General features: G+C 40.0%; 1 protein-coding gene and 4 non-coding genes across 8 annotated transcripts in view; 1 reads left to right on the plus strand and 4 right to left on the minus strand.

The window, feature by feature from the left end:
* The window catches only part of TRIM55 (tripartite motif containing 55), a 42138-nt gene extending 29434 nt beyond the window's left edge, over nt 1–12704 (minus strand). For 3 of the 4 annotated variants that reach the window (XM_012722918.1, XM_004679834.2, XM_012722917.1), the window contains exons 1-4: nt 12169–12704; nt 11463–11635; nt 6726–6891; nt 4411–4506 (exon numbers count right to left, since the gene is read on the minus strand). In XM_012722918.1, the coding sequence (XP_012578372.1) occupies nt 4411–4506; nt 6726–6891; nt 11463–11635; nt 12169–12336 (603 nt within the window). In that variant the 5' untranslated portion in view covers nt 12337–12704. The remainder of the gene's footprint in view (nt 1–4410; nt 4507–6725; nt 6892–11462; nt 11636–12168) is intronic. The other variant, XM_012722919.1, reaches the window with a different exon arrangement.
* An 8709-nt stretch (nt 12705–21413) lies between these two features.
* TRNAA-AGC lies at nt 21414–21486 on the minus strand. Its single transcript has one exon. It is a non-coding gene; the product is annotated as a tRNA-Ala (tRNA).
* Nucleotides 21487–21606: 120 nt separating this feature from the next.
* Nucleotides 21607–21695, minus strand: TRNAY-GUA. Its single transcript is given in 2 exon segments — nt 21607–21642; nt 21659–21695. It is a non-coding gene; the product is annotated as a tRNA-Tyr (tRNA).
* Nucleotides 21696–22197: 502 nt separating this feature from the next.
* Nucleotides 22198–22290, minus strand: TRNAY-GUA. Its single transcript has 2 exons — nt 22254–22290; nt 22198–22233 (listed from the first exon to the last, which is right to left on the minus strand). It is a non-coding gene; the product is annotated as a tRNA-Tyr (tRNA).
* A 376-nt stretch (nt 22291–22666) lies between these two features.
* Nucleotides 22667–22739, plus strand: TRNAR-ACG. Its single transcript has one exon. It is a non-coding gene; the product is annotated as a tRNA-Arg (tRNA).
* The last annotated feature ends 3887 nt before the right edge of the window (nt 22740–26626 follow it).

The raw sequence follows: 26626 nt of genomic DNA on the forward strand, positions 1-26626 counted from the left end.
AAAAAAAAATACTGCTTTAAAAGTCCTTGCATGCACATTGAAATTATTCTTATATTCATACTTCACATTTGTATGCATTGACATATCTCAAAGCTACTTGGTAAATTCACTGTTTTGGAAGTATACTATATTTGTTTTCATTGTAAAATCACTGAGAGAGTTTATTAAAGTGGTCATTATTTAGATATTGAAAAAGTTCAAGAGTATTTATTATTCAAATGGTAGCTGTTTCCCCATCTAAAGCAGAATTATTTTTACTCCTCCATAACTTGAGACATTTAGAAATAAGAGCCTGCTTCTTGATTACCCACTGACATAGGGTAAGTGACATGTTGCAAAACTGTAAGAGGGAGGGTTTTTTTTAGACTTATTTATTTTTGCATCAAAGAACTGGGGTGTAGGCCAAAGGTGCAGGGGTGAGAGGATTCACCAGAGACAGCATGGGGAGCAGAACAGGCAGATTGAAATATACTACTGAGGGGAGCGGCATGGTGAGACAGGAGAGGTCTGTTGCACATTATGCGGGTCAGCTCCCTGGCTGCGGGATCGAACTGAGGCCATAGCGGTGACAGAACTAAGACTTACCCCACAGGCCACCAAGGAGGCCCTCAGAGATTATGTTTTCTAGGAATTAAAATAAAACACTTCTTTTCTGGAAGCCAAGTGCTCCAGAATAGTGCATTTCTCCACTCCCAGAGTCCCCTACTCAGTCCCAACCTGCTTCAGAACACATCTAGGCCTAAAGAGGCATGGGTAGCCCCAGACCATTCTGGGCTTACCTGGGACAGCCTGCAAACCAGAACTCTGGAAACTTCTCAGGCTGTCACTCTCAGCCAACAGGACTAAAAAGACTGTACTTACCATTAACCCAGTGAAAAATGTGACTACTACTTTCCCCTTTAACACATTTACCCTGCTCTTTTGTGACTAGTATGCCTCTCAGAGGAGCCCTCATCATCACTGTAAATTCACATCAACAACATGCCTTATTTTTAAAGGATAACAAGGAGTCACAGTTGATGTATCCTAAGCTCAGCAGCTCTCCAGGGCTGATTGTGGACCAGCCTGCCAAGTTCTGCCCACACTACATGATTAGTGACAAAATTAGAAACATGCAAGGATGACTATGACACCAGTACAGGACAGGTGTCAGAGCCCCAGATAGAGAAGGCAAGGTGATTTGGGAAGGATAGTGTACCCCATTTCCCATCCCTTGGAGGTACATCACCAATAAAAAAAGAATTCTAGGAGCCCTCACTGATGGCACAACAGGTTATAGCACAGCATTTCAAGCTAGCCACAGCTGCTTCAGTGCAAGTTCAATCCCCAGCCCTGGAGGTGATCCACATGGAGATGCAGACTTCTCCTGACCTGCCCACTGCTCCCCCCAGCAATGTACTTTGTCGATCTGCCTGTTCTGTTCCCCACTCTGTCTCTGGTGAATCCTCTCACTGCCCCTGGACCTCTGGCCTCTACCCCAGTTCTGTATGCATAAATAAATAAATCTTTCAAGAAAAAAAGAAACACCCCAGCAGAACGGCAGTTCCAGCTGGTGTTTCACCCACTGATGTGGTCCTGGCTGTTCAGAAAATCACCTTAGTCATTACGGGTGAAAGGTATGTTAGTGTCTGTCCTCAGGCTTCCCTCTTCAAGTGGAGGATAGTTGAACTAAGTAGGATTCATAAAATCAGAAATCCCTATGGGGCCCTGGGCTAATAATCCCAACATTTCCAGGTGAGCTGACTTAGTTTGAAAAAACTGCTTATCAGAGCCATATTCATTCATTCATTCATTTATTATTATTTATTTTATTGGTTATTAAAAGTATTATGTTTGTTTAGAAAAATATGAGATACAGGAATTTATAAGGAAAGTATTAAAAGTCACCTGTACCCCCTCTTCCAAGCTGTTCTAAACCTTTTGGTTTGGAGTATTTTTCTCTCTATGAATGTAGTTGAGAGTTACTTATGAAAAATAAAATATATATATATATATATTTACTTACTTTCACCTTACTTTCTTAAAATAAAATCCCAGAAGGGAAATAAACAGGAAAAAGTGTTGATACTTTTAAGATTCCTGCCAATGTTCAGACTTTTTAAAAAATTAAATCTTCTTCATTTTAATTTTTTGATTAAATACTTTTTCAAATTAATATTTTAAATTGAGTTAATATTAGGATACCCTTGTCAGGTGTTTCCACTATAATCCATTGTGTGTCCCTGTCCCTTTGTTCTTGCCCTCTGTCCACTTTCCTTCTCTGGATGCTTCAGTTCTATAGTCACTTTTCTAGGGTTGAATTTTAAGCTCTGCAGGGAATAATTATATACTCTGTTTTCATGACCTGTCGAAATACCTATTCAAGTGTGTCATTTCAACAGATGATTTGGTCAATAATGGTAGTGGTATAATCCTGACATTCAATCTGGGAAGTTCTTCTTGATATCTGCTTTAAATCCCTTTAGCTGACTTCACTTCAAACCTGTTCCTCCTTGTCTTGTTCTTTGAAAGAATAAACAGCTGCTTCCTATGGCTCCCCTGACTGGCCTCCAACTGTCAAGATAACCAACTGTCAAGTCTCTCCTTGCCTTCTCAGTGTCCTCTGATGCTGGCAAATGGAGCCCAAGCCATTCACATTTGCTCTAGTTATACATAAACTACAGGACTTCTCACTATGAGAGAACATTGAGAGTTCTCTAGCCTTACTGTCCCTGACAGAAATCCTGTCCCCCCAAAATGTCTCTGTTGAAGCCAGACCAGAGACCAAGATAGAGATTACCTCACTTGCCCACAAGCAACACGCTCCTATTAATACACTGAAGACTCACTGTGGTAGACCAGTGGTGTGCTGATTCATGACTTAATGACTAAGTTGAATTTTCCTTTAGTGTAAATAAGTAAATAGGAAAACTTTATATTATCCATTCCGAAATCTCCTTGGGCTCTTCACAAAGAGAAAACTTACCTTCTATAAGTGGACCCCAGATTTATCATGGGTCTTTGGGGAATAGGAATATGAAGAAGAAAGGAGATTGATTTTAATGAGTATAATTCTAAAATGAGATGATGATGTTCAGTGTCTTCATGCTATAATGTAGGAACTGGCCTTTGACTTTTTATAGAATTTGCCTTTCCAGTCATAAAATAATAAGACTAGTGCATTTATGGTGGCACTCATCATATGACAAGCTGTGTAATAAGCATTTTGCTTGTGTTTATCTATTTAATTGTGTTTATCTATTTAATTCCTCATAGTAACTTTAGAAGGTAGATACTCTGCCCCATCCTTGTAGAAGGAAAAAAATTGAGGGATTGAATGTACACATCAATGGGTCTTAAAAACATGATGTTTTGTTTAAAAAATAAAAAGGTAAGACACAAAATGAGAAATACAATAATTCTTGAAAGATGTGCATATCAAATACATATTTTGTAAGAATACAGGTTAATGGAACATCAAACAACTAGAATGGTTATCTATGAAGAGAACAGGAGAAGGAAATAGAGATAAAAGGCAACAAAAGTGGCTTCACACAAAGCAGAGAGGACTATAAGCCATGAACTGAAATATAGTACCTCAATTCTCTGTACCTGAGCACCACACGAAAACAAAAGGCAACCCCAATCCTTACAACAGAGAGGTAGTAATACAATGCCCCAAGTTAGAGACCTATACTCAAATCCAGATGTCTGGCACCCACCCTCTCTGCAGCATGGCTTAACTAGCATGGGAATCTTCAATTCTTGAGCAAGATATCTGCTACATAGCTAATAGACCACTTTAGGTTTCAGTGTTTTGTCTTCAGTGTTTTGCATGGTTTTGTATTTCAACCTGAGGAAAAAAGGATTCACATGCCAAACATAAATATGAGTTTAAGATCCAGTTAGCCAACCACTATTATTTATCAGATTTTTATTGAGTGTTATCATGTGTCAGTCACTGGACCAAGTAGAGGGCAAAGATGAAAGAGTCAGAGTTCTTGCTTCCCTAGCTCCCAGCTATTGAACAATTCTCTGACTATAGTCAGGTAGGCTCCTCTCTTCCTGCTGGCCTTTTTGCAGCACACTGTTATACAGCCAAACTTGATTCTAGCACTAACTAGCATTTCTTAAGACCTGCTGGATTTCCTCAAAGGAATGAGGCTATCATTTTCGTTACTGGAAACTGATTTTTCTTGTATCTTGTCTTTCAGAATGAAAAGAAAATGATCAAGAAAGAACAGATGTAACAGCAACTCCAGCAAATGGGGTGAATCTGCCTCCCTGACTCATGTGGTAACATTTCTTTCTATGCCAGAAGGTGAATATTTTAGAAACATTTGAAGATGGAAGTCATTCTATAAGAAAGATAGAGAGGTTGGATTGGTAACAAGGGAAATTCAAAGCCCATTTGGACTTCCTTTGACATACCTCAATCGTTTTACAGGTATCTTCCAGCTGGGTGATCACTCCCTGGACTCGGTCGTTGCTCCCCACGAGGACAGCAATGCCGTCACTGAGTTCAGACTAATGAAGACAAAGGATACATGCTCTTATGAGCTTTCTAGTCTGCAGTGAATGTGGATTAATTGTGGTATTGTCCTCATGGATACTTCATCTAAGGTCCATCAAACTCCTAAAGACTAAAGGTGAGGCTTGGGATCTTCTGATCTTATAAATTAATTTCTGTATGAATACAAGCTTAAATGCATTTGTCTGGGAAGAGTCTCATAATTTTCATTAAATTCTTTTTGAATTAAATTTATTTATTTATATGTATTTTATATCACTGTTCATTTTTTAAATAATGTTTACCTCCCACCCCTCAGGTATAGTTCCCTTAGAATTTCCTCCCCAAATTCACGTATGTACCATCACCACAGTCCCCTGTGTTCCTCCCTCCCTTCTTCTGACCCCTCTCCCTCCTCCTCTCCTGCAGGATGTGTCTGGTTCATAACTGTCTAGTTTGTTTTGTATCATTAACTATTTTTCCCCTAATGGCTTATTTGGTTCCCCTTTATTCTTCCTGTAAGTGAGACCAGCCAATATTTTACTTTTTTTCCTCCTGACCTATTTCACTGAGCATAATTCCTTCTAGATCCATCCATGTTGCTGTGAAAGGAGTTTATCTTTTTGATTGCTGAGTAGTATTCCATTATGTACACATTAAGAACATTGAATTATTGGCTATAAAGAACAGGGTAAAGAAAGCATGTTTATAAATCAAATGGTGTCTAATATGTGATTTCATGGACCCAAAATGAGTTATTTTCCTAGTATAGCTCATGGTTTGTTTTACTAGGAAAATGTGTATAGTAAATATGTATTTACTTATTCAACATGTTATACAGTTTTGATGTGATAGATACACAAATACATATTAGACTAAATCATTGAAAATTTGAAGCTATCAGTTGGTTTGTTCCAAGGGAAAAATTTCAGCTGATCCAAATAGAGCTCATTGTTTGTATTTACCCCTTCCCCAGGCTGACCCACAGAGCATCTGGCAGCACAGAATGAGACTTAGGTGTCTTACATTGCTTGTTCAAATTTTGTCTTTAACTTCTCTCTGAGTTTCAAAACAACATGAAATAAATTGAGACCTTACTTTTTCACATAAAGTAAGATGACTGGATTAAACTAGTGGTTGTAAACACTTTCTTCTAATGAAAGCAAATATGGAATCCCAACAGGTAAAAGGTCAAACAGGAGTGGGATGAAAGCCCTGCCAGTCTGTCCTTCTGTCCATCCTACAGGACTCTCCATAACCCTGAAGGTATGTGTGAAACATGTACTAATCAGTTCTCACACACTGCATTATTGAGGTGTGGAAGGAAAATGTGAAATAAATCACAAGTACATTTAAAAAATGAATGCAGCTTTCTTACTAAATCCTTATTTAGTCATTAGAAATCACTGGTTGTTGACCAAAAGTTTGGCTTCCAAGTTTGATTCCAACTCTGACTATTGCGTGTTCAAAAACTGATCAAACATGGAAACTATGATTCTTGCAGAAAGAAACTGAAATGTGGAGCTGCTCAAATTCTAGGTGCCTGGAAGGGCTGCATCTGAACTCTGCATTTATCCTCATCAAATGAAAAAGTTCCCAATTGTGGGGTGATACCAGACTAACAGGGTAGTGATAAGCTGGGACACTTGGTATTTGTTAAAATGAAGGGGCTGAGGCTGAGGCCCTAGGGTGAGGGGCAGGTGCACTCTCAGAAAAGGCCTAGGTTGAAAGGCTAGGAGCCTGGTTTAACCCAGCCTTCAGGGAGAAGCACAAGTAATGACTTATAACTCTCACCTGCTAGAAGGGCAGTCATCTACAATGAGGGGTAGACAAAGCCAAGGGAGGAATGGGGTGTGGGCAATAGGGAACTTTCACTGGCAAAGTATACTGTGACTGAAATAAAAGAGTTGCCCTTTTCTTATCTGTAGTCTGAATTTCAAGTAATATTTGAGCTCAGATCATGTCCCTGAACACTGATCCCCTTTAGCAATCTCTAAAGAGTGCTAAAACAGTGTCTCTTCCCTTCTGCACCCCTTTCTGACCCTTAGCATCCCTCCCCTGCCCTCTTCCAGGGAAGCTGCATGAGGCCAGCTATGAGCCCACCTCCAGCATCCCTTCCATGTCCAGCTTCTGGGCCGTTGGCCCTACATGCTTATCTAGTTCTCCTTGGATGGAGTTCACCCATCCTACCAATGCATACAAACGAGTGAGGAGGAGGAGCCAGAGGGGAGCTTACCTTCTGTCTCTGAAACACATGAGTGAGGGGAGCCACCTGGCAATCCTTGTGTGCCCCAAAGACCTTGCACAGAGAGCAGGTGGGCACTTCACAGTTCAGACAGTAAATATTGATTCGCTCCTCTTCATGCTCCTCACACATAGGCTGGTCTGACTTCTTTTCTGGCCTGGGAAGAGGTAGGCAGATAAATGTGTTCAGTTCCCAGTGGGTACAGCAGAAGAACAGAGAGGGATGATCAGCATTGCAAACCCTCGCTACCCAGTGTCCTCCCAGCAACCCTACTCCAGTAGACTCCCAAAGTCCTTTTCATGTGCTCAGAGCTCTCCATATTTAGATTCTCGGGTTTAGCAGGGAGTTGTTTCCCAGTCTCCAACAATCAGCCTAGGGTGGGGCTGGGATGTGGAGACTCTGATCTGTAGTATTTGCCCATTTCTGTGGTGTGAATATTCCTAACACAACCAGTTTCAAATTATGGAAATTTTAAAATTCAGCTAGTGCAATTCCAGAAAGTTGAACCCTAATTCTTGTAGTAGGAATGTGCTTAGCTCTGTCTCCACATGCCCACAAATTTATCAAGAGACACTTTTCCAGTTAAAATGGAAGCTAGTCAAAGATAAAGGAAGGAAAGCTGATGATAAACTAAATCTAAAGTTTTCAACAGCATTAAGAAGGCACCAGATCCCACCCCCAGCAAACACCCTTCCCAACAAACAGAATAAAGATGAGGTAGGACTGAGTGAGCCCAAATCTGTTACTTACCTAGACACCTGCTGAAAGTAGCTCTGTGTAAGACAGAAAATATCAGCATATGTTTTATTAACTCCTTTGGGTGTCCTGCTACCATTAATGCAGAAAATCCAATGTAATAACTTCCTGAAAACTTAACTATGATTAAGAATTGGCAGTGTAGGCTCAATGAGTATGAACAGTGTGAATAATTAATTACTTTACCCAATAAGAAAAATGTAGAGTGTTGTTCTCAGCCAGGGTGGTAGCTGGGAGGTGTGAGTCTCACAAATAATGTGAAAGTTTCTGTTTTCCCAACAGGTCAGCACCAACCAAAACCTTTCAGAATTGCAGCAGGTAAAAATAAATGGACTATTGGATTTGTACGTGTTAGTGAGACAAGATCAAACAATGAAGGATCCAAAGCATAAGGGAGAGAGTGACAAGATATTGCTAGTAAGGCTTAATCTGTTAACCATGTAATCACCCAGAGAACCCCCAAGTTTACAACCCATGCTATATTCCCATAACCATTAACATAGCTTTGGGGTTAGGATCAAATCAAAATTATGCCAAATTGTGGTACCTCAGACTACCATGGAGAGCATAGTGGGAAGTGTGAATGTATCCCACTTAAACAAAACCATGGAATTTGTTTAGCTTATGCCTGAAGACTGAGGCTCTTAACAATTTTCAGAAGTATTTGAAAATTTAAATCACAGCCTAAATCTTTCCTCTTGTTCTCAAACATATGGTTATTTAGGTTATCCCAGATTTGGGACTATACATTTTCAGGATCCACTAAAAGCTGCAGGATTTTATGAACCATGAAAACTATACATACATACATATGTATACATATATATGCACACGTACATATCCATTCTTCCATGTTTGAAAACCATTACTATTGATGTGCGGTATCATTTTGCTGCAGCCACCAGAACTGCAGAGAGAGAGAAACAGAGAATGTGCTGTTTTAGCTCTCTAAGTCACTAGGTGGAACTCAAGTGGCTGGGCTAACTGTTGAGAAAATCCTTGAACCTGGTGAGGAAATGGTATGGACCCAGCTGCAAGATTTTGGTATCTGACTTCTGCAGAAGTAATTTCTACCTGGTCTATGATTTCCATAAAGTTTATGTTCCCCTAACTTGACTTCTGCCATATGCTTGGAAAGTAAAGTCCTCAGCTGAGAAAATTATCCCTCCTCCCATGTCTGTCCGTTTCTTCCCTAGAAGGAAGCTTTGGGAAGTCAGGGGCCATTCCCTGTCTTCATTTTAACTGTCTCTTCAGTGTTCAGGACAATGTCTTGCCCAGAGTGGGTGCTCAGAAAATGTGTGTTGAATAATAAGTGAGAAATAAAAGAGATTTGCCAGATTAAGGAAGAGTATTCCCTGTATTCTAACAGAAAACCACTCATCTAAAGGAGGCATGTGAACTATGGGGAAAGCCTCAGGTTACTTGGCACCCAAGAGTGGAAAGGAGGAGACTAGTCAATAACCTGAGGATTCCATTTAGCACTAACAAAGCCCTCTGGAGCTTATCTAGTAATTAGAAATGGTGATTTGGTCTTTGATCAAGAACTTCTCCATCTCTGAATTATTCCTTACCAGACATCTTCACCTTGCAATAAATGTTAAGCAGGAGTCTGGAGCACATTTATTGGAAAATGGCCCCCAGTGGCACTACTGTAGTGCCTCTGCCTAGGCACTTCCTGAGGGTAGCCTGCATTCTGGTGCCATACTGGTGTCAAAACTCTGAACACAGGCCCTGGTATAGAGCTTAGGCAGGCAGTGTGTGTGAACTGTGGCAGCATGGAAACAGCCATAAGTCTCTTGCTTTGTTTTTGACTCATTATATTATTTATGTTTTCATAATGCAATGTAGACTGAGAACTACCTCCCAGATTTCTTCTTAGCTGTTTCTTGTTCAGGTGGCAACACAGGTCTAGAGGTCTGTGCTGTTTATAAGTTTGTAAGTGTTACCCACACTTATAAATGGATATAAGTTGAATAAAACCTTTAGACAAGTTAAAACCTAACAGACCAGGGACCAACATGGCGTGAAGAATCAAGATGTACATCCATTTTTGTGAGGCGAAGTGGTTAACCTCTCAGGTAAGGTTCAGGGCTGTGTCAAATGCTGGCTACAGCCCTCAAGCCATTCAGGGAAGGTTGGGCCCAAGGAACCTATGACCGTGCTCTCTGGCCTCTCAAGTTGCTGGGGTTATCCTAGCGTTTCCTGAATGGCAGTTGATCTTGGTGGGGCATCTTGTCATTACTTTTAGAATCAAACTCTTTTAAAGCTTGACTCTAGCTGGGCTTCTCTGCACTGTGACTTACGTAAGCTCACTTCTTTTGGACTCAGCACTTAGTCAAAATTTGGACTGAGTCTCAAGTTTAATGACTTAAGTTTAACAACAGCATAAGAATTTGATGATCAGAAAAACACTACTAGGTCACTCAGCTATGAACTTCAAAGCTGGATATTTGGCTTACTGCCTTTATGCCATTTGCTCACTTGGGCAGATGCACCATACAGACTTTATAAAGTCAGGTGTGTCTTGTAGTTTGATCAGCACTATAAATTCTAGCATTTCCTCTTTCTGGAATTCATAGCAGTTATTATTTCGTATGTTTCAAGCTCTGTCTGTGGCAAGTAGGAAAACTGAAAATTATTGCAAGAAGTAGAGCAAAAACAATTTGTTTATTCAGCTGACATGTGGGCAACTATTGTGTGTAAGGTCCTGTATGAGGCACTGAATCAGTTTTTATATAAACACCCTTAATAACCGGTCAGTTATTAGTTGGCTGTTTTTTTTTTTTTGGAGTCAATGTGTTATTTGCATTTTAATATAATGTGACACAATGAGCGCAGCTTTGTGAAGCAATAGCAACATTAGTGCTTTCCTGCTCAAAGAAGGAAAACAAGGAAAATTGCCACCTCCATATGTCTGTCATATACCTTCAGCAAGGTTTCTTCTTCCCCATTTCTATCTAATTTAGTTTTGAATCTTAGGCAAAAAAAAAAAAAAAAAAACCTAATAGCCATAATGATTATAATGACTGTGTTAGATTTGTAGAAAGCTTTCCTTCTAAGAATGGAAGACTTAGAGCCCTATAGATATTCCATAACTACATGTCTCCTAGTCTAGTGAGCATCACAATGAGTTTGGTCTAGTTTGGTCTCCGTAATTCAGTCAAGCATTGTGGACCATACTGATCTGCACACAATTGAAAAATGCTTGTTCACACCATGCCTTCTAGGAATCAACTCCCCTAGAGTTTCAGGAAAGCAACTCCATAAGCCAATGTGATTTGAAGAGTAAGAAGCCTTTTTCTTTTAATGAATGGATGTTTATAATAACAGGTGGAAGGAACAATCAATCAAGAGGCGAATGCTAAGGTATAGTAAACATAATCTAGGGAACAAAACCTGGCCACTACCCTTTTTCTCTCCTATGTCTCTAAACTTTAAGTTGCTAATGGCTAAGATGAGACCTTGTTTTGCAACTCCCCAGAGTTAATATCACAACTAATTACATTAGAGGATTTTAAAGGTTTTTTTGTTATCACCATTCAGCTCATTTTAAGATAAGACTGTCTGAACTAGATTGTGGGAAATGCCAGTCTTATTAATTTTTCTGTAAAGCCTCATACTATAATTTTCTAGCTCTGCAGAATATGAAATTACAAAGGATCTGTACAGAAATATCTAAAGCACACCTAATACAATTCCTAAAGGAGTATTCCTCTTCCAACATCATCTGAAATAGTGACTATGAGTTACTTCATTCTTAAATTACTACTAATAATTTTTTTTAAAAAACAGGGACACTAAATTCCCTCTCTCCTCCCATGAGTATTCTTAGTCCTACTGGGAAGGACTGAATGGGAAAAACATTTTCTATGTAACAATTTGTTCATGACTTATAAATAAGCATTCCATATATCAATCCATTAGGACAGAATAAAACAGCTTCCAATGAGTTTGACACATGAAAACCAGTACCTGGTGGACTCCTGCTTGTATATGTCAATGATATTTTCCACCAGCAGGTTTCTCTGAAGTCCATATATTCCGTGTCTGTCCAAAACCACTTCATGTCTACAGGAAGGACAGCGAAATCGGCCTCCTGATGCCACTGTGGTGCCGCCTCTTGTGGGCAAATACGGGTTAGAGGCCTGTTCTTGCCAAGTAAGAGAAGAGAAATTGAAAAATGCCTCACGTAGCTTTTCTGAAACCTCACTTCACTCTCACATAGTACAAATAATATCAATTTCTAGGCTAAGCTGACCATAAAATAATCCATTCAGGCTTTATCAGCAAGTGTCCAAAACCACAGGCCCGCACTTCATCTGCAGTCAACTGCCTCATACCAGTGTCAGCAGGAGGCACTTCTCCAACCTGGCGTTTCATAACCAAAAGTTCCAGCCAGAAACTCCAACGTTAATGTCTTGGGCAGTGATTCATTTACAATTTTGAAAGGGATTCAGTGTTTGTTTAAATAAATGTGATTCCTAATATTGGAAGACAACTAGATTTAGGAGTAAGGAGGATGACAGCAAAATACAAAGCAAATCATTAAAACTTTTTTGTTTTTCTTGATAATGAAGGCAGTCTTTAAAAGTTATGTAAAATAATTTACCTCTAAGTTAAGAAATTGATCCAGAGAGGAGGGAATCTTTTCCACCCCCTAATTTCCAAACAAACCTACCTGGAAAATATCACTGGCACATTTCCTACACAGGTTATGCTGACAAGGGAGAATAACCACGGGTTTCGTGAACATCTCTAAGCAGATGGGACAGATGAGTTGCTTCTCCAAGTTATCCATGGTCTGCTGCTCTTTGGAAAAAGACTTGTAATTCAAGGATGCGCTCATCTCCTGGCCGTCCCTGTGTGCGTTGCCAGGGAAAGGGTCCTCGAATGGTTTCTGCAAGTGTTTCCTGGAAATAATTCCAAGGATTGTGTGATCAAGTGTCCTTTATGTTTCTGTCGGTGGAGGACATTGTTTCAGACCAGGTTCCGAGCGGGTGCCAGGGCTGTTTTTAGCAGCAGGAGTCACGTGACAGCTGGCTGATTTGTCCATATAAGCTCGTGACAGGAGGATGGATTCCGACAGGTGACAGAGAACAGGAGCCAACATTCCTGCCCCAGAGAGTGAAGACAGTGGGTGGGAAGGGGGATTATAAATCCCATTTAGACTGGGTTGTGAGGAGGCGGTCAAAGCTCACAGTTGTCAACAACAAATGCAAATGTGCGCGCCTAGACTCTGAGCCCTGCCCCCTGTGAACACTCTGGAAGAACATGCCGATGGGTTTCTCCAGTACTGGGGAGTATTTGGCCTGAGTCCCACTGTATAATGGATGTCATTTCTATCTTGAGATTTTAAGAAATGTGTCACCAAAGGGAGCATGAACATAGATGAAAACAAACAAAACAGGGCTTGAAAAATCATTATCCTGGCTTGCTTGACATGAAGTGTTTCATTTTGCCCCTGGTATGTTTTGCCCCGGGTATGGTAACTTAAAAACTTATTTCAAATCTTTTCACCATAGAAGTGTATATAAACACACATCCAAATGCCAGTTGATGACCCAGTTACATTTTTTAAGTTGTGTAATACAACCCCAATGTACTCTTTTCTCTTTCACCTTGATTTCCCCTCCTCTGTGACCTTCTTTCATTCTGTACTCCATGACCACTTTTATACATACCCTGAAACACAATTTGATTATCTTTTAAAGTTTGAATTTAGCTTCCAACAGTAATCAGGGATGACTTGAAACTGGCATGTGGGAAGGCATGTACATTGCTTCATTTTGCCATAGAGCAAGGGGCAGATATCAGTGGTATTGCCAACTGGAGTGAAAATGGAGTCCTCCTTCCATACTTGTGTTTCATCTGCTCTAAAATACCCACACCACTCCATGATGATTTTTTAAATGATTGTTTTCCTGGCCATTTCTAATGTGTTTGGTTTGCTATTGAGTCATAGATATTAATGATGGGATTTTGGAAACAAATGTTTTATCAATATATAGTACTTAAAAATTTTAATCAGATAAAAATGAAAAATACATGTCTGATTTTTGTGATGAATTTGCAGCTTCATTTCTCTTTAATTAAAAAAAATCTTAAACAATGAACACTTTGTGGCTGTTGCTGGTGTGCCCTTAATGACCAACAAAGAGTAGGTCAGTGTGACTGGTCAAGTGCAGTGTTATGTGCTATATGCCCTGATATATTGAAAATCTAGTAAATTCCATTAACTAATACTAAGGTATATGTATTCAGAAACATTTCCGGGATCTTTGGAGAGTTTTAAAATCCTTTCATTATCTATTTAGCAATTGCTATGAAGAAAGGATTGGTGAATTTTTTTTTAGTGAGTTCATTCAGTTCACCTAGTTATGGAAATATGCATGTTTGAGAGCAATATGTGATTTATTTTCTAAGAAAGAACATTTCTACCATAAAAGATCTTGCAACTAAAGGAAAGTTCTTAAATAATTAATATCTATTGTAGCCCAGTTTATTCTTATAAGAGGAATTCATTCTTCCAAAATACATTACTGAGTGCTTCTTAAGTGTCTCCAGTATGCTTCTGAGGATTGAAAGACAAACAAGACAGGGGTCATTGTCCTCAAGGTGCTCAGTCAAATGGGAAAGATAAGATATGCACATATAGAACCACAATACAAAGCAAAATGCTTCAGAATTTCAAGTAAAAAAAAAAAAGCAAAGAGTTTCAGAATTTGAGAATGAATCAGGAGAACTTCATGGGTGGGGTAGCATTTGAATTGCTCCACTGAGAAATGTAGACAGATGGACCGGTTAATTGGCATTTAGGTGGGACTGCCCAAGAAAAGGCTTGGGAGCAAATGCTGTGAGGCGCAGGCTTACAGGGAGTGCTCAGAGCTAGGGTGTTTGGGGCTGGATTGCAGAGCAGGCACTGGGATCCAGAGTTTTTAACACATAATAAATTAGGCAACAGGAAGTCAATAAAAGTTCCTCACAGGGACTTTTCATCGAGAGCTGTGCGTTGATTAATTAGTGTCCTCGTATGGTTGGGCTAGATTAAAGTGAAAGACAGCTGGTTAAGAACCAGATGGAGAGTTGCTGCTAAGAGCCTAGGTGAGAGGTCGTGATGCCTGGGCACAGGGCAGGCAGCAGGGAAAAAAAGGAGGAAATGGACTCTGGGGTGGTTAAGTCTATGAAATTAGAATCCACACAGGGGACTCTGACGCTCTGAGTCTGAGGACCCGCTGGTGACATGGCAAGAGATTATCTAGTGGGTCAGGACTGGCCTGCTGGTTTTGATGTCCACTTCATGTCTTGGCCTTGGGACCTGAGCTCACCTAGCTGGACTTCAGTTCTTTTATCTACAAGTGAGTGGTATTCACAACTTATTTTATCTGTATTGATAGAGGAAAAATTCCCAGACCTCTCAAAGAGTATCAACTTGGCATTGAATATGCCCAGTTTGATTATTTGGTATTTTTCTCTATTCCTTCTTGCTCTCTGCATTCTCCCCCCCCCCCCTTAGAATGCACCCTGAAGGCTACAGAGGAGACCAGGAGAAGTCAACATTAAGCCAAGTTGATGGATAATAGCTATTTTCCCCTCCTCACCCTCTTTTCCCCATTCCTTGTTCCTACTTCAAAGACCAGCAATCTACAGGTAGAATATGTGACCAAGAGTGGGGTGTGAGAATAGCACTCAACTCTAGGGGGAACCAGAAAATTTTAATTCACTCCCAAATCATTCACATAATCTAAGAGAGGGAAAAATCTAGAGCTGAGGCAGTGTTGAGGTCAACTTCAAGGTCCTAGGATTTGGGACAGACTTGATACTGAACGCTGGCCTCAATTTCCCTCAGCTGATAAAAGGAAACTAGAGTTTGAGGAGAAGGGAAGTAGTTTAACTTGTGCACAAACTGAGGAGGGCAGGAGACTCTGAAAGACCTTCGTCCTCCTCTTTGGTAGAGTGCAGGGTATTTTCACAAAGAAGTAGAAAAAGGGAGATGGGCAAAGGTCTGCTAAGGGGAGATAGAAAGAGTTGGCATGTCGTTTTGATGTAGAGATTTGGAGATTGCTGGAGGGTGCCAGCATGCCTTGCTAACACCTGTTACAACTTCCTTATCTTAGGGATATCCTACCTTTCCTTAAAATGCAAGAAGACAGACTTGTCTAATGCAAGAGATGTTTCACTGCATCAGACCTGGGCTCCACAGAGACTTGAAAGCCACCCAACCTCCTGCAGGTATCTTGGATATAAAGGTGTGGTGCAACACTTCCTCCCTTTCTCCTTGCCCCTCCACACTCTAGTCAAGGGGTGGAAATCAATACTGGGTGGGGGAGGGGCAATTAAAGCTGCCTTAGTTGGAAATCCCCATTGAACCGCATTCCTGAATCTCACCAAACTGGGGCAAGTACATGTTTAGATACATTAAGAAGTTACAGCAAAACCACCATTGCTTTCACCTTTTCTGGCTGCTTCCTAAGCTCCTCTCATCACTCCCACCCCCCAACAACTCCCCACCCCTAAAGGTAAGTCAGAGAAAGCGAGTACTTAGAATATCCTTAGAACATCAGTATAAGCCCCACACTGGACTGGAACATTAGTGCATGGGACTTTCAGGTCAACTCTGGCAACAATAAAGAAACTCTTGACTTTTTTCAATTTCTAGCTGCCAGGTCAAATGGACCCAGACTTCAGCGGTTAGGACATAGGTGTAAAAGCTGGATCTCAGTGTGTTCGTCTCAGGAAGGAAGAAAAAGGAGTTCTAAAGTGTTATTTTTAGTGCTATACCTCCACAACAAACATCATAATTATGTACTGAGTACCAACTACTTGTTATATAACTCTATGATAAATATTACTATATCCATTGAGCCAACTGTGGCAGAGTGACATTAGTTTCTCAGAGTCATAGGGCTGCTAGCTGTGAAAAAGACCCAGAGACACATCTTTTGACTATAGGGCCTGACTGCTTTATCCACTAAGCTGCATTTCACCCATGCTCTGGAGCACAGTCTCCATTAGAATTTTCTGCAATGTTGCAAATGTGTACTTTACAACCTCTAACCACATGTATTACAGTTATTAATGGTTGAAAAGTGTATAGCTTGACTCAGTTCTGGATATCAATTTTATTTAACTCAACTTATGCCACATGTAGCCAGATGTTATACTATTGGACACTCAGTCCCAGAACTTGAGATATAAAAATCCTGGAATGTATCTGGAGGATACTCCAACAGGAGTGGGAGCCACCGCCCCCCTTTTTTTGTTAGTAGTATACTTTCTGGTTAGGATAATGTGAACCCTTTTCAACCACACAATAGTTAGAAAAGGAAAAATTCATCTTTATTACACTTGCAAAATAAGATAGAGTGTTCTGGGGGGAGGGGAAGGGAAAAGTCCAAGGGAAATAATACTCCCTCCATTATTGACAACACTCTATGTGACCAGGGGTGGTGGTGGTGGGGAGAAGCTAGCACTTCTCTCAGGATTTAAATGAGCTGGTACTACAAGTCAAAGACACTGTTGATTAGCCCTGCCATCTAGAATCCATCTGATCACAGGAAATATATGTGGAGTATATTGTTATTTCCCTGGTATCCTAGAAGTCAGGATGTGTTCCAAACAAAACAAAACAAAAACCCAAAACCAATTCTTATTTGTCTTAAGAATTGACCTCATAGAATTACTTTAAAAGTTACTTTGTGATGCCTTTTGCAGCAACATGGATGGAGCTGGAAAAGATCATGCTTAGTGAAATAAGCCAGAAAGAAAAGGAAAAATACCAGATGGTTTCACTCATAGCAGGAGTATAAAGAACCAGGTGAGAAAATAATAATGAACAACTATATACCAGAGACATTTTATGGGATCAAGAATGGTGGGAGGTGGGTGGGGGAGAGCACTGGACTATGGTGATGGCACATGGGTGATTTGGTAATGGGAAGCCGATGGGGATTACAACTGAGATGGAAAAAGTCACAAAATGATGTAAAAATAAACTATCATTATATATATATATATATATATATATATATATATAAAACGTTACCTTGTGGTATTTTCCTCAGTCACACTGTCAAAACTTTGCAATTTAGTTGTCTTGTACCTTGCATACAGTGATTTAAAATATTTTAATGAGAAGAAATAACTTACAAAATCTAAAATCAAAGAGAAGTAAACTAACTTAAAAAGTACTTAACAGATGCTAACACGGTAGCATTTCTTTCATTAGTTTACAAACTTCTTGCTGAAAGCTTTCTTTTCATCTTGATAATTACCCCTTCTTCAAATCTGTTGTTTATAAATTTTACTTCATCATAAATATTACTGAGAAAATGTTAGAAAACTAACATATTGTACTATCCTTGAACATTTCTTGGCACATTTCACATGCCAGAAATAAACAGTGGTAGTCCCAACTAGGAGCAAATACTTTAGCCTAAGGCCTTCCTGCACGCCTTGTCTGAACCTTATCTTAAGTCTAGGCCCTCCTTAACCATGCCCTCATCACACATAGTCCCTACCTCATTTCTCCTAAACCCTAGCCCCCTAGTTGATTTCTCTAAATTTACTCTTGCCTTCTGTAATTTCACTGTGTTAATATTCATATTACCCTCAGAAAAAAAACATTCACTCTTGCTGTGGTCTGTCACTTGACATAACTTGGGCACTGTCAACTTCTCTGATCTACCTTGTCCAATAGAAATAAGATGGCAAATAGGTGGTAAATATATTTAAATCTTCTAGTAGCACAATGAAAAGCAGAAATATTAATTGAATGAAATTAATTTTAATATATTTGTTTAACCTCAAATATATAATTACAATTTCAACATATAATCAATAAAAGTGCCTGTAAGTAGAAAGTTATACTACCTCTTTTGTATTCTGAACGTCTTTTCTTCTTGCTTTATTGCACCATGAAATTACTATCTTTGTTTTGTTCCTAATGTTGAAAGTGTTTTGTCTTTTACTGTTAAGTATAATGTTAACCGCATGTTTTTCATTGATTCTCTTTTTCAAGTCAAGTAAATTTCCTTCCCTTCCAAGTTTGTTGACATTTTTTAAAAATGAGGAATAGATGTTGAATTTGTTCAGATGCTTTTTTTGCATCCACTGATATGATCATGTGGTGTTTTTTCTTTAGTTTATATACTATGGTGAATTATGCTGCTTTTGACTGTTGAAACATCTTGTACTTTTGGAATAAATCCTACTTGGAAATGGTGTATTTTTCTTTGTATGTATTGTTCGATTTAATTGACTAAAATTCTGTTAAAAATTTTTATATGTTTTCATGAAGGATATTATTTTGTATTTTTCTTTTCTTGTTCTTTGCCAGGTTTTGAGATTGGCTTCATAGACTAGGACAGACATATACTACCTCTTCAGGTTTTTTTTAAATTTATATATAATTGGTACTGTTTTTTACTTAAATCCTTTGATAGAATTTACTCATTAAATCCATTTGGGCCTAGTGTTTTCTTTACCAGAGAAACAAATGAAATAATATATATTCTATAACTAAAATTGTGCTCCTCTTATTAGGCAGTGCTGAATAAGTTGTTAATCACTTTAATTAACAAAGTAATATTAAATGAATATTTTCAGCTAAAACTAGTGTTTACTGAAGAAAGCATTAAAAATATTTTCAAATTGTAATAAGAAAAATCACAGTAATCTTACTCTCCAGAGGTCACTATTAGAATACTTATTTTAGCTTTTTCCATTCATAATTTGTGCTTGCACATATTATTAGTTTGTTGTATTTCTCTGTGTCTACTTTGTTTTATTACAAATACATCTAAATCATTATTTTTTGAACATTTAATAACATTTAGTTACAAAAGTGATTCAAAGTCATATATTCAAATTTTTCTCTGTACTCGCTTTATTCATTTAGCATCTGATTACTAATATTTCCCATAACAGAAGTTCTTATAAAATAAATTCATATTTCATTAAATATTTATACCATAATTTATTTAACCATCCTTTTACGGTTTCAGAATTATTCTTCTTTCCCTGCACAGTAAATCCAAATCCCAGCACTTCCATAAGTATTTGGTTGAACATATACATAGGGGGCCCCCTGGGTGGTGCAGGAGTTAAAAGTCTCAGCGCTGTCAAGATACCACCAGCCACTGTGGTGTGGGTTCCTTCCCTGGCCAGGGAGCTGACCACATAAGCAGACCTCTTCACCTCTCCGGTCTCAGCCACTGCTCCACTCAGCAGTATGTTTCAGTGGATCTGTCTATTCTGCTCCCCACTGTGTCTCTGTTGGATCCTCTCTCTTCCTGCATCTGTCACCTACACCTCAGTCTTTGTATGCATAAGTAAAATTAAGTCTTTATAAATAAACAAACATATATACAAAGCCTCAGAATATTGTAGGCCTTCCCTTTGTGGTATGCTAATAACATACAACTAATGTTTATTATGTATTTACTTTGTACCAGATACTGTAGTAAGGGCTTTACATGTTATATCTTAAGTAGATACCATTATCTATCATTCCTGTTTTACAAATGAGGAAAAACAAAACACCAAGATGTCAAATAATTTGCCCAAGATCACCCAGGAAGGGAATGGCAAAGCCAAGGAAGACCATCAATTTTCACAACACTATCTGCCAATCTATAAAATTTCTGGATTTACACCTTTAGACATTTTATGTGAATTCCATTCCATCTCTGAATTGTTGAGACTTTGGGTTCTTGTTCACCTCGCCTGCCACAAACAAGAGCTGTAGACTTGGATTCTGAATGTATTTCTCCCTGTTCCTTTCATTTATTACTAATTTCTTGCTCTTTTCGTCATTTCAACTAGCTAAAACACCCAAAATACAACAGGAAATTGAGACCAATAGGTTCTTTTTTGAACTTTGTAAATTCGTTTTTGTGAAAATGATGATATATTTTAAGTGAATCATAATACATTCAATTAAAAGACTTTTTGAAAATAAAGATAAAAGCTGGCATAGAAAATAAAAAACATACCAATAAAACACAGCAGGTCGTTCACAAAGGTAATGAAAATGTACAGGTAGCCCAAAACCCTAGTAGTGGACATGGGATAAAATAATAGGATGCAATTTATTAATTGTAAGTTTCAAAAAACAAAATCTCATCATTGCCTTTGGCTGGATTATTAATGCATCGGCTGAGAAAGGTAGTACCATTTCAACTGATGTTTGGTTTTTGTTTTTGTGGTTGTATTGGGTAGGATAGGGAGAACTTAATACCAGAAAGACTTTGTGTTCTGCTCACTCGCTGAATCTTTTAGTGTTTGGTTTGTTTTTGTCTCGACAAAATAAACTATACTCATGAGTAGTCCCAGTTAGAAATTTTATCCAGTTTTATCCTTAGTGCTAATCACTTCACTGCTCCTTTAAGAAAATGTCTTTAGAATCCTGCTCCAACAGTAAGCCCCTAGGTTCAGGGTCTTTCCCCACCCCCTCACCTCCCCTCAGGTGCCCTTTCCTGAGATAGACTGAGAGCCGGCACTGAACGCAGCCGAGATGGAGCAGAATGTTCAGCCCTTGCTTCCACGGTTCGACATAAGTTTAAAGTAATCAGGGTCCACTGCCAAGTTTTCTGTTTTCCATCTGTCAGTTTAATGACTGTGGGCCCCTGGAAGTGCAGGCAAAAATCACAAATAACAAAGGGATTGGAGTGAGAACAGAAGTGACTGCACACTGTCGCCATTTTTTTTAAGAGGAAAAAAACCCCCAATTTTGTGAACTACCCAAAGTAAATGGCTCTAAAATATACAATTATAAAATTACACTGCCCCAGCAACTATTGTTCCTTGTCTGGGAAGTTAAACACATCGTAGCCCTCCCTGCCTCTGATTTTTAGCCGTAGTTAAAATGGAGAGAAATGAAAGAAAAAAATGGTATCAGCCAACAAAAGGGGGGAAAAAAGTACTTGGAGGATGCGGGCATCGATCCCGCTACCTCTCGCATGCTAAGCGAGCGCTCTACCATTTGAGCTAATCCCCCACCGCTGGGCACGGCTGGTTATCGCTCCCCCTAGAGAAGGATCAGAGCATTTAGAACGCCGATAAAATTTCTCAAGCTTGTCCCACAGCTGAAGCTCAAGTAATAAAGCCAAAATACACTTCCTTCGAGCCGGAGTCGAACCAGCGACCTAAGGATCCCTTCAGACTTATGCCTACAGTCCTCCGCTCTACCAGCTGAGCTATCGAAGGGCACGAAAGGGCACTGTTTCTACTTTTAACTTTCAGCTTCTAGCTTCATGTACTTTGGTGTTTTCTTTATGCTTGTCAGACTTGTTGATCTTTATTACAAACCTCCCACCTGTCCTTGGCAGCGGGAGGAAGCACTCGCGTCGCCGAACAAACCCGTGGCTCCGAGAGGAAGGTCGGAGATCCGGCCCGGGGAGCCAGCGGCCAGCCCAGGCTCCGGAAATGCTGCAGACGTTAGCAACCGGCGAACGCCGCACCCCGGCAGCCGTCCGTCCTCGCAGTCTCACGGCCTCACTGGGAGCTCGGGCCGCACGTACGTACCAGCTTTCAAAATTTGCAATAGAGCGTAAGCTTTCTCGCGGGGACGTAGCCATAAACCCAGACTGGAACACGGGTGCAAGGATTTTGAACTACACGTGGCAGTGTGGGGCGGGAGGGGCCACACATCGCAGGAAGTTAGGTAAAAAAAAACAAAAAAAAAAAAAAACAGAAAAACGCGAGAGTCTCCTTCGAGCCGGAATCGAACCAGCGACCTAAGGATCCCTTTTAGTTTTGGGTTAACTACAGTCCTCCGCTCTACCAGCTGAGCTATCGAAGGGACAGTTGAAGCTTTTTACCTCTGGAGATTCAATTCCTAAGAGCCAGAGCGCGCCCAACCGTTAGCCAGGGATTGAATTGAGCATGCGCAGTCGCGGCGGCGGAGGGGTTGCTGAAGCTGCCTACGAGGTGTTTTACGCACGCGCAGGAGAAAAAAAAAAAAAAAAACCCGGGTCGCACTAGCGGCAATCTTACCCCGGAAGAGACCCCTCCAACTTGTACCACAGATATGTCCAGGGCGCGCCAAAATTTAGGATTCCCACACAGTCTCCTTGTGCCTATAGCACTTTTCCTTTACTCCCTCGTGTTGGAGTGACATCAGGTGTGGCCTAATACTCTATAATTCTTATTTCACCTCAGTTAACGCCTTAAGTGAGGGGCCAGTGGCGCAATGGATAACGCGTCTGACTACGGATCAGAAGATTGTAGGTTCGACTCCTGCCTGGCTCGGACTTTTGACTCTCTCACACCCTTGGGTTTTAGAGATTACTGTTTCGGAATTCTCCAAGTCAATATATACTTCGCTTCATGGCAAGTTTCCGGTAAAAAGTTGGCAAATTCGCACCAGACATTTGAGTCCCCCCTCGTGCTTACCCACTCCCGCCCACTGCCCAGCCGACCCAGGGCGGCGCGGCTGGAACCGAGACTGCGAGCGGTTCCCGGTGACAGCTGGATGAGATTCCCCCCACTGCTTGCGCGGCTCACTGCGTCCCAGACAATGTAGAAAGGTAAAAAGGTGAAGGTTATCTACAATCTCTTTTTGATTGGGTTTCTATATTACATTTAACTAACAGAAGTGTTAAACCTATCCTCAGTTTGTAAGCACAGTGTGAAAATTATCTAGTGAGTAAAAAAACTAACGACTTGGATTCTGCCCTCAAGTGTCTGTTAGTCAAGGGGGTCTGATGTTGGTTTCTGCAAACTGAGTTTTTATCCTAAAAGTTATTTTTATTTGTGGAGTAGTTTTTCGCCTTATTTCTTAAATCACCCCCCAAAAGAGGCCAGCATATTTAAGTAAAAACTTTAAGAAGATGTGAAGAAAGAGATAAGTCCGGGAAAGGCAAATAGGAAAAGGGCTAGTTTTTAAGTGGAAAACTGCTTTCCTGAAGACTACACATAAACGTGGTTTAAAAGAAAAAAATTCTAAAAATTTCCTGCGTGGGTTTTTTTGTTCCTAATGAACATTTTGCCATTTTTGCATGTAACAAGGTGACAGTGTTAAAATTAGTGTTTATGAGTTAAAAAAAAAATAGTATGTCCATGGGATGTTGAAACATATTACACCCCTCCCAGAAAGTTTATGGTCAGAACCTTATAAACAGGGCAGAGAGAAAAGTGCCTCCAACTTATTCATACGTCTCATTTTACAAGGATGGCAAATAAAGTGCTTATTTTCTGCAGACATCATGGTCGTGGCTATTACTGCACTGTAGTAGAAACTCTGGCCCTTTGGTGCAGCGTCTTCTAGATGCAGCCTTTACTCCAACAGCCACCAGACCAGAGTAACAATCGAGAAAGCCAGATGGATGATTTCTGACTTTCTTGTGAGAGTCTCTGGTTCTGGGTCCAGTCATTTATCATAAATGCAAACATTTGGTACAGCAAAGGAAAAAAAAAATCAATAGGAGAGGGGAAAAGGGAGAAGTAGCAGCTAGAGGGGCAGGGTGAAGATCTAGTTATCACCAGTGGTGCAAGATGGATTTGCAGTTACAAGAATTGGCAGGGTGTGGCAGAGGAGAGGTCATCCAGCTGAAGTAAGGGGCTTCCCATACCTCACTCCAGGTTGGGTACTTTCCACAGTAGCTCAGACAAAAAAGAGATTGAGCCCAAGTGTATATAGCTCCCTATTAAAGTCTCCCAAAATGACTACTCAGCTCTGTCCACTCCCAGTCGCTCAGTTACCCGGGTGGAGTTCGACCCAGGCCTAGTGTAGATATAGTTCCCTCCAGCTTGGGTGGTGCTGGATAATTGGGGCTGAGGGGGAAGTCAGCTCTTTATTTGTATCAGGCCACTTTAACTGTTCTGTTATTAACAGTTTGGGTTTATTAAAGGCTCTGTCAGTTTGTAAAAGAAATCACCCCATACCTGCCTGGATTCTTTTAGCCTAGCAAACAAGACATTGGTAAAAGAAAAATCTTTTATACTTCCTGTATACTCATTGTGACTCACTCATGTGGCTTTAGACGGCCACTTCTTAAATAGCTCAGCTAGGACAAGGGGAGGAAGCCGGGGGAAGAAGGGAAATTCAGTAAGGGCAGCATTAACTGGGGAAAATAAAAGTATTTCTGCTTTCTCTGATGAAAATACATAAGGTGATTAGGTCTCCCTATAATACACCCTTACAGATGGAAGTTTAGCTATAAACATCAAGAGCAACCCCAACCTGGTCTTCAGAGCCTCCCCCCTCTTGCCAAAGACAGGCCTTGGGGTGGTGGTTTCTTGTTCCCATGTGGCTCCAATTCTTCCACCTGTGAAATGGATAGAGCTAGTACCTATCTCATACGGTTGCTGTCTGGATCAAATGAATTAATCTATACCAAGTAATTAGAGTAGTAACTGACACATACAGTGTAGCTTTATCACCCCCCAACCTGTGGCTTAAATTTATTAGAAAAAATAAGCATAAATAAGTGCTAAGCTAAACCCCATACCAAATAATAGCTTTTTCTAAAAAAAAGATTTACTTATTTATGCTTACAGAACTGGGGTATAGGCCAGAGGTGTGGTGGGTAAAAGGGTTCACCAGAGACAGTGAGGAGCAGAACAGGCAGATCAATGAAGCACACTGCTGAGGGGAGCAGCGGGCGGGTCAGGAGAGGTCTGCCATGCCATGTGAGTCACTACCCTGGCAGGGGATCCAACTTGTGCTGCAGTGGCTTTGGAGAGCCTCAAAATGTGATGCTTTAACCCATTACACCACTAGGGAGGACCCCCAAATAATAGCTTTTAAAATTAACAATATAAAAACTCTTATGCTATGTTTTGTTGCCAATGTATTGTCTGCAATTATAATCCTGAAAAACCCAGTTTGGTAAATAACCAAAACATATATGCCCAAATAGACCATTCTAAATATATAGGTGTAACAAGTGGGTGATTCTAAATTTAACAATTTAAGAAAATGTTGGAATTTCATTCCCAAAGTGAAAGTCTGCACTAAAAAATTCCAGTCATTTTCCACCAGCAAAAATTTATATAATATACTGTAGATGAAACTTGATCTGAGGAGAGAGGAATCTGAACAGCATCCCAAGTGAGGATAGCTGGGTACCAGAGCAGATTACTCCAAAGAAAGCAAAAACCTAGTAAGCAAAACCTTGGCTAGATAGGACTCCTTCTTGATCTAGAGACAAGGATGACCTGAGGGATGTCAAGTACTGAAGAGGCTAAAATTGGATTCTCAGCATTAGAAAACTCAGGTTGATAGCCCAGCAGAGAGCAGCTGGGGTTTTAATTGCTGGTTTGATTCTAGGAATTTAGTTTTGCTTCTCAGGGATGGCCCTGGAACAGCATGAAAATACCTGAAAGTTGTATCACACTTATCTATTCATGTGGCACTGAGCTAATGTTTAGATCTCCTGGAGAAATGCTTTTCTCAGAAATGGTGTAGATTATGAGAATTAATCAACAGTATGTCTGGCTTTTTGTGGTCTTTTGAGACGGCTCATTAACAATGTGAAGATGAATGTTACATAGGTGCTTGAGGAATTCAGGCTGTAAAAAAGTGTTTTGGGAAGGAAGATTGTTCTTGAAAGGTTTTTCTCTGCAGGGAGAAGGACTAGTACTCTGGAAATAGACATTTCCTTTATAGCGATAAGGAGTAGAGGAAGGCAGTCTGCTGGAATGTTTACAAAAGATAACTCTGTGTTGGAGAAAGCTAGAAGAACATGATTTCAAGTAATTAATTTGGCAAACTGTTATGAATAAATTAATGTGCTAAGCCTCCCCCCAAACTGAGGACCATGGCTGGCAGCTTTTGCATTTCTAGCAGGTAGGAATTTTTCTATTCTAAGTATTAACAAATAATGAATATTATTTATTATATAACCCTCCCCATCCCCTATTCACCATGTCAGGCACTGTTTTAAGCATTGGAAATTCAGCAGAGCAGGACACAAAACAAATTTTTGTTTTTCCTGTGTGGTATGGGAGACACAATAATCAAGATTAAAATGTATGTTGGTGATTAAAATGTATGTTGTATGAAAGAGAAAAGGGAGAGGAGGAGCAGAGGAACATGAGTGAAAGATGTTTTATGCAGGTGGTCTGAGGAAGCCTACACACATTTGAGAAAAAAACCGGGGGTGGGTGGGTATGGGGTCTCTTCATACTCTACA

The sequence above is a fragment of the Condylura cristata genome, unplaced genomic scaffold, assembly GCF_000260355.1.
Source record: "Condylura cristata isolate star-nosed mole 26May11 unplaced genomic scaffold, ConCri1.0 scaffold00009, whole genome shotgun sequence".
In the NCBI taxonomy this organism is placed as follows: Eukaryota; Metazoa; Chordata; class Mammalia; order Eulipotyphla; family Talpidae; genus Condylura; species Condylura cristata.